The sequence below is a fragment of the Bufo gargarizans genome, chromosome 3, assembly GCF_014858855.1.
Source record: "Bufo gargarizans isolate SCDJY-AF-19 chromosome 3, ASM1485885v1, whole genome shotgun sequence".
NCBI classification, from domain to species: domain Eukaryota; kingdom Metazoa; phylum Chordata; class Amphibia; order Anura; family Bufonidae; genus Bufo; species Bufo gargarizans.
Window position 1 is genome coordinate 442,895,821 of NC_058082.1, and position 13,334 is coordinate 442,909,154.

Below are 13,334 nucleotides of genomic sequence, written 5' to 3' on the forward strand. Positions count from 1 at the left end.
GGAAGAGGGAGTCCCTCCCCACAATGTGCCGCTACCACCAATGAGAAGAGAGGGGAGGAGTAGGGGAGGGGCTGTGGCCACTGCATCACCAATGAAGATAATTAACCAGTTAATAGAGATGTAGGATGCGGGTGCTGGCAGTATCACATACCTGGAACCAGCCCTCTATGACAGGTGCCGCACCTGAGGAGTTAATTGACTGTGATCGCAGCACTTTGTCATAGTGCTGGCACCCGCATCCTACATTTGTATTAACAGGTTAATTATCTTCATTGATGAAATTGCGAGGCTCCAATCGGTTACCATGGCAGCCAGGACGCTACTGAAGCCTTGGCTGCCATGGTAAGCTCCCTGCTGCTGTGTGCACAAAGCACAGCTCGGCAGGAACAGTGTAAAGTCCTATTCACCCTAATAGAGCTTAATCATTTTAATCATTTTTATTATTTATTTTTACATTATTTGAGTTTATAAATTCACTGAGGGGTGGGCAGTGGGCTGGGCTCCAGTGCCAATGGTGAGCATCCCCTATATTTTTATAATTGAATAGGACAAATTATTCTAGGGTTCTAGCCCCTAAGGGGGAAAATAGTTATTAAATAAAAAGTAAAAATAAAAAAAAGCTTAAAAAACAAAAAAACACACCAAAATATTACATTTAAATCCCCCCTTTCCCAATTTTACATATAAAATATATAAAAACACTAAAAAATATATATTGCCGCGTCCGAAAAAGTACAAACTATTAAAATATAAAAAAATATCTTACAAAGAAAAAATATGGGGGATTCAGCCCGCACAACCCTATGCAGGTGCAGATTGCTATGGCGAAATACAGATACAAACACAAAAACACAAATGCAATGGCACTCTGCAACCAGCACTCTGCCCTGCCTTTATGCTGGATGTTGAATAAGGCATTGGTGTACATTTTGGCCAAAGCGTAATAAGCCACTCACCACGTCACGGTCGCCTTCATGAGTGGTCCCTAACACTAGTTCCTACCTGTTATGGGCCATGACAGCCACACAAAGTCCAGGGAGCGCAGGTACAGCATGCACGCCAAGCACACTCTGCTTTTAACCCCGTCCGGTGCCATTACAGCTTTCATCGGATCCAGGGATGCAAGTACCAACATGCATGCTGAGCCCACTATATACTTCTCCTGGAGCCAAATGGCTACTGGTAGGTGCTATATAAGCAGACTCAGTTTTATACTGACTTTAAAACCAGCCACCAGGGCATACTAACTGGTCAGGTGTGCATGGCTGCATGGAGATCGCCATGCCTCCAATATATACTACAAAGAAAAAATATGGGGATTCAGCCCGCACAACCCTAACCCTAAAAATATCTCCTATGCGGTAAACGCCGTAAGGGTACTTTCACACTAGCGTTTTCTTTTCCGGCGCTGAGTTCCGTCCTAGGGGCTCAAATCCGGAAAAGAACTGACCAGTTTTATCCTAATGCATTCTGAATGGAGAGTAATCTGTTAAGGATGCATCAGGATGTCTTCAGTTCAGTCTTTTTGACTGATCAGGCTTTTCAGAAAACCGTAGCAGGTTGTATTTTTACCTCCGGACAAAAATCCTGAACACTTTGACTGAACGCCGGATCCGGTCTTTTTCCCATTGACTTGCATTAACGCCGGATCCGGCGGCGTGTGTTCAGTCAAACCGGATCCGGCTTTTGCATGTTAAACCCGAAAAATTTGAAAAAAAAAAAAGTTAAAGTCCAGAAATGGTGGATCAGTTTTTTCCAATGCATTTTTTTATTGTGATCAAAATCCTGATCAGGATTCAAAGGTAATCCGTTTTCACACGTTTTTCTGGATCCGGCGGGCAGTTCTGGTGTCGGAATTGAACGCCAGATTTAAACAACGCTAGTGTGAAAGTAGCCTAACAGTGCCATTTTTAGTCACCTTGTCTTTTTTTGTGTGGTATCAAATGGTATTGAGTTTTGCAATACTTTTTCATAGTATCGAAATTGAATCAAACCCGAACTACATATATAGAATACCAAAGAAACATGGTGATGGCATTCAATAGAGAAGATACACGTCATAGACTTATTTTATCTACGCATTTGTAAGCCGAAGCTGAATTTTAAAAGGGTTTTCCAAGACTTAGACATTGATGACCTATCCTCAGGACATGACATTAATAGTCGGACAATCCCACTGATCAGCTGTTTTACTGTCAGAAACAATACAGTGGATGGAGCCAGATGCAGAAAGCTTCATCCACTGTACAGTGCCAAGTAGTCCCATTCAAGTGAGCTGCTCTACGCTGGTGGCAGCCTGGCTAAAACAGCTGATTAGTGGGGGTGCCGGGAGTCGGACCCCAAGCGATCTGATATTGATGATCTATCCAGAGAATAGGTCATCAACTCCTAAAACCCTGTAAAAGGTTTAGGCTGTAACAATAATCAAGGACACAAAAGCAAATCTTTGGACATAGCGTGGGGGAGATTTATAATGGGAGAATTGTTAGAATTCGTTTTGCAGGATTTTGCGTTGCCGTAATTTGCACTCAAATTTTAAAAATGTTGCACACTGCTGGATTTAGTGCATCTTTAAAGTGGTTGTCTGGGCTACAAATATTGATTACCTGTCATCACGGTAGGTCATCAATACCAGATCAGAGGGGGTCCAACACTTGGCGTCAGCTGTTTTGGGTAGCCGCAATGCTGGAAACCATACAGTGTATGGAGCAGAAGCAAAAGGCTCTGGCGCTGACATACTACAGCTCAGCTGGGATTCATGTGAATGGAAACTCAGGTGCATTATCCTGACATGGCCACAACACAGTCTGTCTGTTCGTGAGGGGAATGGGTTTCACACCCCCCACTGAGCTGATATTAATGACCTACTCTGAGGATAGGTGATCAGTATCCAAGTCCTGGAAAACCCCTTTAACACAAACATTATTCTGTCCAAGGCTAGTTTCACACTAGCGGCAGCCTTCTCCGGCAGCCTGTTCTGGTGGGTGAATAGCCTGCCGGATCCGTGCTGTCGCTAGTGCACATGTGCTGCCAGAGGTCTGCTCCAGCCCCATTGACTATAATGGGGGCGGGCCGGAGATCCGGTGGCAGCACGGCAAACATGCCGAGAGGTGGCCGGAATAAAACTACGACCTCCGGCGGCACGCGTTTACTAGCGGCAGCCGCCGGAACAGCCTGCCACTAGTGTGAAAGTAGCCTTACACAGATGGGTGGTCACCAGCAATCTGATGAAAGTGTTCCCCTGTATGCCAGTTGCCACTTCACACATTCATATGACTGGTGGACCATATAATAAATAGACTGTCAGACAATCTTTGCTGGTCCAGGAGATATGGGTCTCGAATGGGAGGACACCTTTTATGAGGTCCATGTGCTCTTTAGAAATATTTCTAAAAAAGTTCCTAAGCCAAGTGCCTCCTACTCCAATAGTTTAAAGCACTCCTATGATCACACACAGTGAGAGTGCCTCCGATACAGTTGTACTTCACTTTATTTTCAAGAAGGCGGCAGTGATGTAGAGATAGGAAGGATTTTCATAGACTAAATAGGATTTTAAATTACAATGTCTAAACAACGGTAAAGTGCTGGATCCAGAAACCAGCATCTGCATAAATAGCTCCGGATACGCCGACTTAAGGGCCACTGCGGCTGATCACAGCACAGGACGAAAACAAATTCTGTTTCTAACAAGTGGATTTAAATATTTACTGCTCCGAGCCCTTATTAAGGCATTTAAATCAGCTCAGTGGTTTAATCTTGGCACACAAGCCTTTCAGAGTCCTGCTAAAGAGCTCAGAGCTTGGCTGCGCTTCTGCTAATGGCCCATATTGGGAAGTCAAATCCTGGAATAGCGTGCGCAGAGCATGTGGGTAGGGTAGGCTCGCTGGGATGTGCGCAAAGATAAATAAATGGGGGATACCATTCCTTATCTTAAAGTCGCAGGTGTGTTAAATAGTCTCTCTATACCGCAATGCGATGGCGCTTCACTGGGTCTCCACACATACCGCTGCAGGCGAGGATATAACCGTGCTGGAAATTGTTCAAAATGTATGAAAAGACCACAGGAATTCTACTAATCGCTGGAGGAAGTGCACTGTATCCGAGAGCTACGTGACAGAATTAACCCTTGGGAGGACAAGCGAGAGCAAACGCTCGACAGCCTGTATGACATAGTGAGGTTTAAAAGAAAGGTGAGATGACAGATTGAGGCCAGCTCAGTCGTGTGTCACAGATAAGGAGCGGCAATAATTCTGAGCAAACTGAAGTAAGGAATGCAATGATATGATTCATCCACTTATGTCACTCTGTGAGAGATATATAAGCTTGTGGGGAAAAACGCCTCTTCAAAATAATAAAAAACAAGTCGTTGTGAGACGGCCTTTCAGCAAAGTTCACAAAAATCATATTTCGCATTTCCTTAAAGGGGTTCTGCAGTCTGTTTAAACTATCCTCTGGATAGATCATCAGCATTTTACCGGCGGGGGTCCGACACCCGGGACCACCGCCAAACAGCTGCTTGAGAAGGCAGCGGCGCCGCGGCCTTCTCACTGTTTACCGCTGGCCCAGTGACGTCACGACTAGTATCAACTGGCCTGGGCTGGGCTAAGCTCCATTCAAGTGATGCTGGAGCGCCGCTGCCTTCTCAAACAGCTGATCGGCGGGGGTCCCTGGTGTCAGACCCCCGCCGGTCAGATGCTGATGATCTATCCAGAGGATAGATCATCAGTTTAAACAAACTGCAGAACCCCTTTAAGTAGAGCAGTTTCTGCAAACAAGCATGCACACAACAGTACTGCATAAAAGATGTATAAGACACTAAGGAAAAGGATTGTGGAAAATCTACCTACAACCTTACTGGTCATCTCAGAAACTGGCATAAAAAAGAAAAAGACTAATACCAATGGCAGTGGACGGAGTGGGGATCAGTTATAGATCCTTAGAAATAACCTTATGTATATGGATCAGGAAGTGTCTCCAATTATTTAGTGGCCCTATATCAGAAGATGACAGTCCTTCTGATGCTCATTTCTGTTTATGAACTTCTAGAAAGCTATATAGCAGGGATCAGCAACCTTAGGCACTCCAGCTTCTCTGAAACTACAACTCCCAGCATGCAAACATGCTCTGCTGTTCTTCTAACTCACATAAAAGCGAATGAAGCATTCTGGGATCTAGTTTCTGATGGAGTGCCAGAGGTTGCTGATCCCTGCCATATAGTATAGTAATTGACATTTTGCTAGGTTATACTATCACTTACTGATTTAGGGTTCGACTGTTGGGTTCCCAACAAATCCTTGATAAAGCAGTTCATAAAGTGATTTTATGAAGTGTATCTAAGTTTTCAAAAAATGTTTTGCATAATGGCTGTGCTTTTCTGTATAACATCTCTAAAGGAACATGTTGGTTGTTGTTCTAGACTTCCCTAATGTCTTTTTCAGCCTAATTATTCCCCTCTTCAGCTGCACAGCTAGATGCACTTCTCTCAGAAGCAGGGGGCTTCTTTCCCCTGTGGGATCTGCCAGCACTGTACTGTTGTGACGTCCTTTCCCTTACTTCCTACTATGTTTGTTTTCAGCTCCGCTCACAAAACAGATAAGGGACAACTCACACTTACAGAAAGGCAGGACGCTCCTGTGAATATAGAAGCAGTGTAGAAGCAGTTTCTTTTATCAGGCTGAGGATCTCAGCTAGCTCTGACATGCCCCCATTTCCTCTCTGCCGTCTTTTGTTTCTCTGTTACTAAAGACGGATCTTGCCTAAGAAGCAATGGACTGCAAATTTCGTGGAAGACCACTAGTGGCCATGATTTTACAGCTTTTTTTTTTTTAGGTAGATGCAGGCAGTGCAATGGAGTGATTTGCTATTTACATCATTCTACATTAAATGAAATAAACTTGAGTAAAAGCACAGTGACTCTAAGGCTCTTTAACATGGGCAGAGAACTGCCCAAGCAAACAGCCTAACACTTACACAGCTATTCATGTACATTATGTTGGTGACAAATCCCCTGTTTAAATGGGATAATGTTCTGCAGAGAGAAGAGAACTCTGATACCCATATAAAAGATCCAATCAGTCAACTGGGCGGTTGCTCTGTGTAAAAGGCCTTTAAAGGGGTTCTCCAGCTTTTACTATGTGAAGGCCTGTCTCCAGGACAGACAGTCACTAGCTGATTGGTGGGGTTCTACACCCTGGACCCCTTACAATCAAGCTGTTTTGATGTAGCTCACTAGAAGTCAACACCAAATCTGCACAGCACCATCAGTGGTGTATTGGAGGAAGCTTCCATTAAAGTCAATGGAATTAGTCCTACAGTGATGAGCCCTGTCCACTACAAAGTAGACAAAGCTGTGTTGTTCCGGCACTAACTTCTGGCTATGAAGCTGCACCTAAACAGCTGACTGGTAGGGGTGCAGGATGACGGACCCCTGTCAATGACCTACCCTGAGGATAGATCATCACTTAATAAAAGTTGGACAACTCCTTTAACACTCAACAACCAGCTGTGCGTGGGGATACAAAAGAGAGGCTTTGACTTGAATGGAATGGTGCTGCCGTTCCCTCCACATTGGGTTGCCAGGAAAGTAATATGCAGGAGATATGGGAATATGTCTTTCCTGGGACCGTGATCATTATCATACACAGAGAGAAACATAGGCGATTCTGAGGTGGTATAAAAAAAATGGAGAGAAGAAAAAAAGCTAAGTAATTAAACTTCTGACAGATTTAAAGGTTGATAGCTACCGCCTCAGATAAGGAAGATCCAATAACTGCTGCTTTTATCTTTCAATTTTATGTTTCCACGGGTAAAGTTATACAAGATCAATGAGCCGAAATGCAGAACTTACCTTTATTGCCTCAATCACAAGCTCCCTGGCCTCCAACTCCCCTTCTAAGATGCTCAGTAGCGTCAGCAATTCTGGTTTGCTGAGTTTTTCTAGATTCATTGTGACCCCCTAAAGGAAGAAAGCACAACTTACATGGTGGGAATATAAAACACCAATGGTAAATATAACAAAACATAATAAGGTACAACTAGAATAGATTTTAAAAACGCAGTCTTATATGTTTGCCAGGAGTCTGAATTTCTACAAAAGACAGTGGTATAGATCTGGGCCTAGCTGCAAGGACAGGACCAAGGATGGAATCCAACAGTTTATTTGTGGAAATCTAGAGGACACTTGTGTCCCCCTGATTTTTCTGGACATTGAATTAGAAGGAAATGTATTATATCTTATATATAGGTATTGCCTACTTTTTTTTATTTTTATTTATCAGCATATGGAATTACGCACACAACCAAGTTTGCATGGTCTTACACCAAGCCTCCATACAGTGCCATATCTCAGAGGTAGTCTCTCATAGAGGGGAGCATATCTCCATAATAGCATCCAATGAAACATAGCACAACAGAGAACCTGACAGAAAAAAAAAAAACTCTGTATGAAGAAGTCATAATATACTGTAGTTGTGTGCATGAGGCCTGACACAGAAACTATCGAGCATTCAGTCAATGAACACAATGGGGCGAGATGCACTAAGATTAGCGTTACAAAATGTATCTCTATGTGATGAAAATGAGCTAGTGGAGATTTGAACCATCATTTTTGCCAGTTTATAGCATAATTAAGTCATAAATCTGTCATGCCACAGGAGGCCACACGCCTTCCTCTACACCATGCTCACTTTTCAGTGAAGAGTAGGGATGAGCAAACTTCTGCTTTCAAGTTCGGCGTACAAGGTTCGGGTTATCTAAGAATTCCATTATGGATTCTGCTACCACAGACCATAAGTTATGGCTGTGGTAGCGGAATCCATAACTGAATTCTTAGATAACTCGAACCTTGTACCCATAACTTGAAAACAGAAGTTCGCTCATCCCTAGTGAAGAGTCTCATATAATCTAAACATGGTGTGCGCCATAACTTGCAACCTTTTTTTACACCACAACAGTGGTGTAAAAATGTTGATAAATGTCCCTCAAGGAATCAGATCTGCATCATGGGTGGCTCTGGCAATGAATGCACAACATATTTTGAGCACATAATGAATAGTTGAAAGTAAACTACCTCTACTGAAACTCCACATGCCTCACATTTCATTTCGAGACACCCAGGGATATTTTCTGTCAGGTATAGAATGAACACCTCCCTCAGTACATATGGCATTGGATGGAGCAATTTCTAGAAACACAGGATCCCACAGAGACCATGTGGCAGAATAATGCAGAATTAAGGAGCCAATTAGATGAAAAAATCCCACCCAAAACCTATAAAAGTGACAACTAGAAGGGAAGCCATAATGGTTGTCATCTTTCAAAGATGTCCTCAGGAGCGGATGGAAAAACCACTGCTTTGTTACAGAATCAACATGTTAATAAAAATTACACTTCCGTTTTGGAGAGGCTATCTGACATACAGGTATGGGCTGACTTATATAAATACATGTGGCATCATGGTAGCATGCACGAGACCTAGCTCCCATACCACGCCCCGACAATTCCCTTCTCTCATACCCAGGTGAGGAAACTCAGACAGTGATTCACTCCTCACTAATAGAAACGCAGACATAACTCAGAGACATGCTCAACGTACTTTTTTTGTCAAAGGATTTCGTAGTGGAGAACAAATGTCACAGTGAGAAGCATATTGGGAGGCGGTGGACATTTTGTGGGACATTTGTGTTTTCATCAAGTGTATTCTCACAAAAAACATTATCATTTCTGCTAGGAGCCTGTCTGAGGGAGTGGTATATTATATGTATTTATATCTTATGTCTATGGTTTGCAATTTTCACTTCTGCACCTCAGCAGTACTTCATGTTACATGGAGAAGGAATTTATGAAAACACATGAGTAGGGGAAAAAAAAAGTGGAGGAGTTGCCTGCTGACTACTTTCACTCTGCCGCTGGATTCCGAAGGGAAAGTGCTCCATTTTATATATGGCCTTCTATGCCTCCCTATCAAGAAGCTATCTATGAGATGTGGTGGAAATTTGCCCCAAATCTGCAGTTAGAAAATAAAGTGGTAGTGAAATTTTTTCATGTATTTTAGAAAAGTCCTCTTTACACAAAGGACCTTATTATGGTCCTTTTTCACAGACTGACGATCAGGTCAATTATTGGGGATAAACGTCCGTAGAAACACTCATTCCTGATAACTGGCATGTCTAACAGTGCCGGTGATCACCTGAGGAACGGGCAAATGCTCATTCATCTGATGATCGTGTCTGTCAAAATCATTGTTTTTGTGCAGCAGATCGTGTTGTGTAAACTGGGATCTGCTGCTCATTAACAATGATCTCCTTTGGGTACAAGGGATCCCACTAGCCAGTGTCGAACTGGGATGCCTAGGGCCCACCAGTAAAATTCATTCTGGGGGCAGACTGTAAAGCGACATGCAATTATTACCAGCTTACATAGAGGCAGACACCAACAAGACGCTACAAGATGATTGATTATGGAGGTCTCTGCGACAACTTCAAAAGGTGGGTCCCAAGGAAGAGAGGATACTGGCTACTGCTAGCCTGCCTCTATTCCTATTTATCCATATCATTCAATTCCATCTTAGTGTCCCTCCTCTCCTTCATATATATTCACCCCCTTTTATATTATTTATCATATTACACCCCCAACATATACTTTCCCAGTCTTATAACACCTTACAACTAACATCCCATACCTCCCCTTTATCTGCAGCCACTACCTTGCCCCCAACGTATACCATGTTATTCTTGACGCAAAGTAAGGGCAAACATTTTGCCCTTACAGTGACACAAATCGCTGAGCGTATGCGCGTGCCTCCCGGTCAGGTGATGTCAGCCCCTCTGTACGTCACCTCCAGTTAGGCACTACAATCTAACTCCCTATGTAAACACGGCATCCAGACAAGTCCGCTCCTCACATGGGCCAGGTAATACCTCTCTCTCTCCCTCTCTCCCCCCCCTCTACACACACACACACACACATATAGCTATTAAAGCATCGCTTGAAAAAGAACCCTTTGGTGTGCCATAGATCTTCCTTTCTATAAACGGATTACCTCTATTCCTAGAGGCCATCTTAACCATCTATAATATTCAACTGGAAAGTCTACCCAGTGTTTTATACGGATATAGGTTATTTGAGATTCTGTGCTGGTGGACTGGGGGCCCACTTTTCTCAGGGGTCCACCCAGGGATTGCCCTGTTTCTCTGTGGGCCAGTCAGAGCCTGCCACTAGCCATTGCTTGTCCCCATACAGCATAGGCGATTGCTGCATGTAAAGGTAGGCCTCAACTCCAAAGACGATCAGGCAATTATTTGGAATGTTTGGTATGTTCCCAATAATTGACTGAAACATTAGTCCATGTAAAACGTATTTTAGACCTTATGCAAACGGCCGTTGTGCGACCGTTCCGTTGCGGCGGCCGGGACGGATCGATGCCCATTCAACTTAAATCTGTCTGTGATCCGTGCGTACCACAAAACAATAGAACAACAATTTTTTTGCGGTGCGGAGGCATGGACAGAAACACCGTGGAAGCACTTCGTAGTGCTTCCGTGCCTCCGTTCCGCACCACATCTTCGGGTTTGTGGACCCATTCAAGTGACGGGTGCCCCGTGTATTGCGGAACCGCCGTATGCATGAGACCTTAGACTGAACAATTTTAAGGCTCCTTCCTGATAACTGACCCATATAATCATGCTGCCAACAAGCCTGATTTGCATCATTCATTAGGATGGAAGGTACACAATTATAGGGCAGCACATCAACTTGTGTAATCAGGGATGTGCGGCCCATAATCAACAGAACTGAATACGGAAGGAACAACTGAGGTAGCCATCAATCGAATCCTATTCACTTTGCTTCAGCCAGTGTAAACTACGGACAGATGTTATTCGGTATGGACTTTAAAGTTACTGAAAAAGTGTACACACACAAGCCCAGGTTCACTACTGTAAATGGTGTAAACTTATGTATTACACCGCTAGATTTAGCAGATGATTGTCGGAAGGGAAGCGTTCCTCCTCAGCATCGCCTGCTCATCAAGGTGACCACTGCAATTACAGGCAACAATCTCCTCCACAGTATGGGGAGTAGTGATCGCTAATGCCATCGCTCGTCCACATACAGAATCATTGTTAGGCTACTTTCACACTCGCGGTTTAAGCGGATCAGTCATGGATCTGCAAAAACGGATCAGTTACAATAATACAACCGCATGCATCCGCCATGAACGGATCCGTTCGTATTATCTGTAACATAGCCAAGATAGATCCGTCATGAACTCCATTGAAAGTCAATGGGAGACGGATCAGTTTTCTGTGTGTCAGATAGGGGTGGGCAATATAGGCGATATGCACGATATGAATTTGTGCAACGATACAAATTTTGTCTATATCGCATATATTGCTGGACCGCGATATGACCACGGAGCGGTAGTGAATTGAAGAAGCTTCTCACTCAAAGCTCCGTGGCCTCCCGACTCCGCACCGGGCTGTACTGGCCAGGGCCTGGCGTGCACACAGTGCCAGCCCGCTGGCTGACGTTGTGTGTGACGTCAGGTCAAGCCCTATGCATGCTGGGAAGAAGACGCAGGAAAGGTAAGTATAATAACAGCGATTCTTCTGGAGGATCGGGGGTAACTCTATTTGCAAAGGATGGCCATGGGGCTGATCTAATGACACTGGCTCTAGGGGACATAACATATCTTAATATATATTGCATATGCTTCAAATTATATCGCAATATAGATTTTAGGCCATATCGCCCACCCCTTTTGTCAGAGGAAACGGATCGGTCCCCATTGACTTACATTGTGTGCCAGGTCGGATCCGTTTGGCTCAGCTTCATCAAGCGGACAGCAATGTACTGCAAGCAGCGTTTTGGTGTCCGCATCCAGAGCGGAATGGAGACTGATCGGAGACAAACTGATGCATAATAAACATCCTAGCGCGTTTTATGAAGCTATCGCTCGTGATGCCATCGCTTGTCCCCATGCTGTATAGCTGCATGCCGGCGGCAGGTCGTTAATAGACACCGCGATCTGCAACCTGCAAACAATAATTTTTTTAGCATGTCAAAAGATTTGGATTGTCCAATAATCGAGGGTTTCTCGCTCATCGGGCAATGGGCGGCAGTATTATCCTGCCAGATGATAGCTAACGAGCATTCATGTGAACACGTGTTAGCGATTATTTGCCGAAAACTCGGGCAGTGTAATACAGGCTTTAGGCTAGTATTACACTAGCAGATTTTGCAGGCAATTGTAGGGAAGGAAAGGTTCCATCCCGCCAATCGCCTGCTCGTTAGTGGAGGAGACCACTGCAATACATGCAGTGATTTGCCCCACAGTATGGGGAGGAGAGATCGCTAATGCCATCGCTCGTCCCCATGCAGACTAGTTGTTTGCCGGCAGCAAGTCGTGATTAGATAGCATGATCTGCTGCCAGCAAGCGATGATTTTTAAGCCTTCCTATGAGCGCTCATTACCCATGACCTGGTCAACGTAATAGTAGCTTTACTCTAGAGTGGGAAGGGGGGGGGGGGGGGGATCCTCAAACAAAGTAACATCTGTAGACAGAAGTTTGTATTTTTTTTTTTAAAGCTAGAACTTTTTGGCGCCGATTTTGGAGCGTTTCTGCCTCAAAGTCAACCCCAAATCTGCTCCAAAAATGCCTCAGAACAGCCTCCTATTAATTTCAATGGGAAGCAGCGCTTGCTTATTTTTTACAGGTGTAAAAAAGGAGCAGCATATCCTATCTTGGGACAGAAGCAGCACTGATTTTCCCATTCAAATTAACTGGAAGCAAAAAAAATAAATAACTCACAACTTGAGATGTGCACATATGCGCATTTTTTTGCGAGTAAATGTGCCAAAAGATACTTTTACCACAATCACTATAGAATTTAATAAAGTGGAAAACCTGCCTGAAAAATGCTTTCCGAAAACGCGTCCAAAAATAGGAGCAATTTTGAGGCATAAAAATCTGCTTAGATCCAGTGCTGATTTTTATTTTTTTTACACGTGCATTATGAAAATCAGCCATGTGAACTGACCCTAAAACCATGTGTGACATTTGATAAAAATTTGAGGCAAGTTATGGCAACGCAGACCGTGACAGGCCCATGTTCATAAAAAAATAAATAAGATTGCATGTCTAAACCTATGTTGTATTGTCCTGAGGATAGGGCACTAAAGCCCTCGAAACGTGTTGACTACATGTTAATAAAAAAAGCCGTCTTCATACCAAAAAATTGCTGCGACAGCGCCGAACGAGCGATCCACTTTTTTCTTCTGTGCTCCAGGCCCATGTTCTAACCATATCCACAGAAATGAGTTTCTCAAATTAGAG

General features: G+C 43.8%; 1 protein-coding gene across 1 annotated transcript in view; it reads right to left on the reverse strand.

Moving 5' to 3' along the window:
* CTTNBP2NL (CTTNBP2 N-terminal like) overlaps positions 1 to 13,334 on the reverse strand; it is a 68,719-nt gene that overhangs the window by 34,923 nt on the left and 20,462 nt on the right. The window contains exon 2 of the mRNA XM_044283502.1: positions 6,848 to 6,955. Coding sequence (XP_044139437.1) covers positions 6,848 to 6,946 — 99 coding nt within the window. The 5' untranslated portion in view covers positions 6,947 to 6,955. The remainder of the gene's footprint in view (positions 1 to 6,847; positions 6,956 to 13,334) is intronic.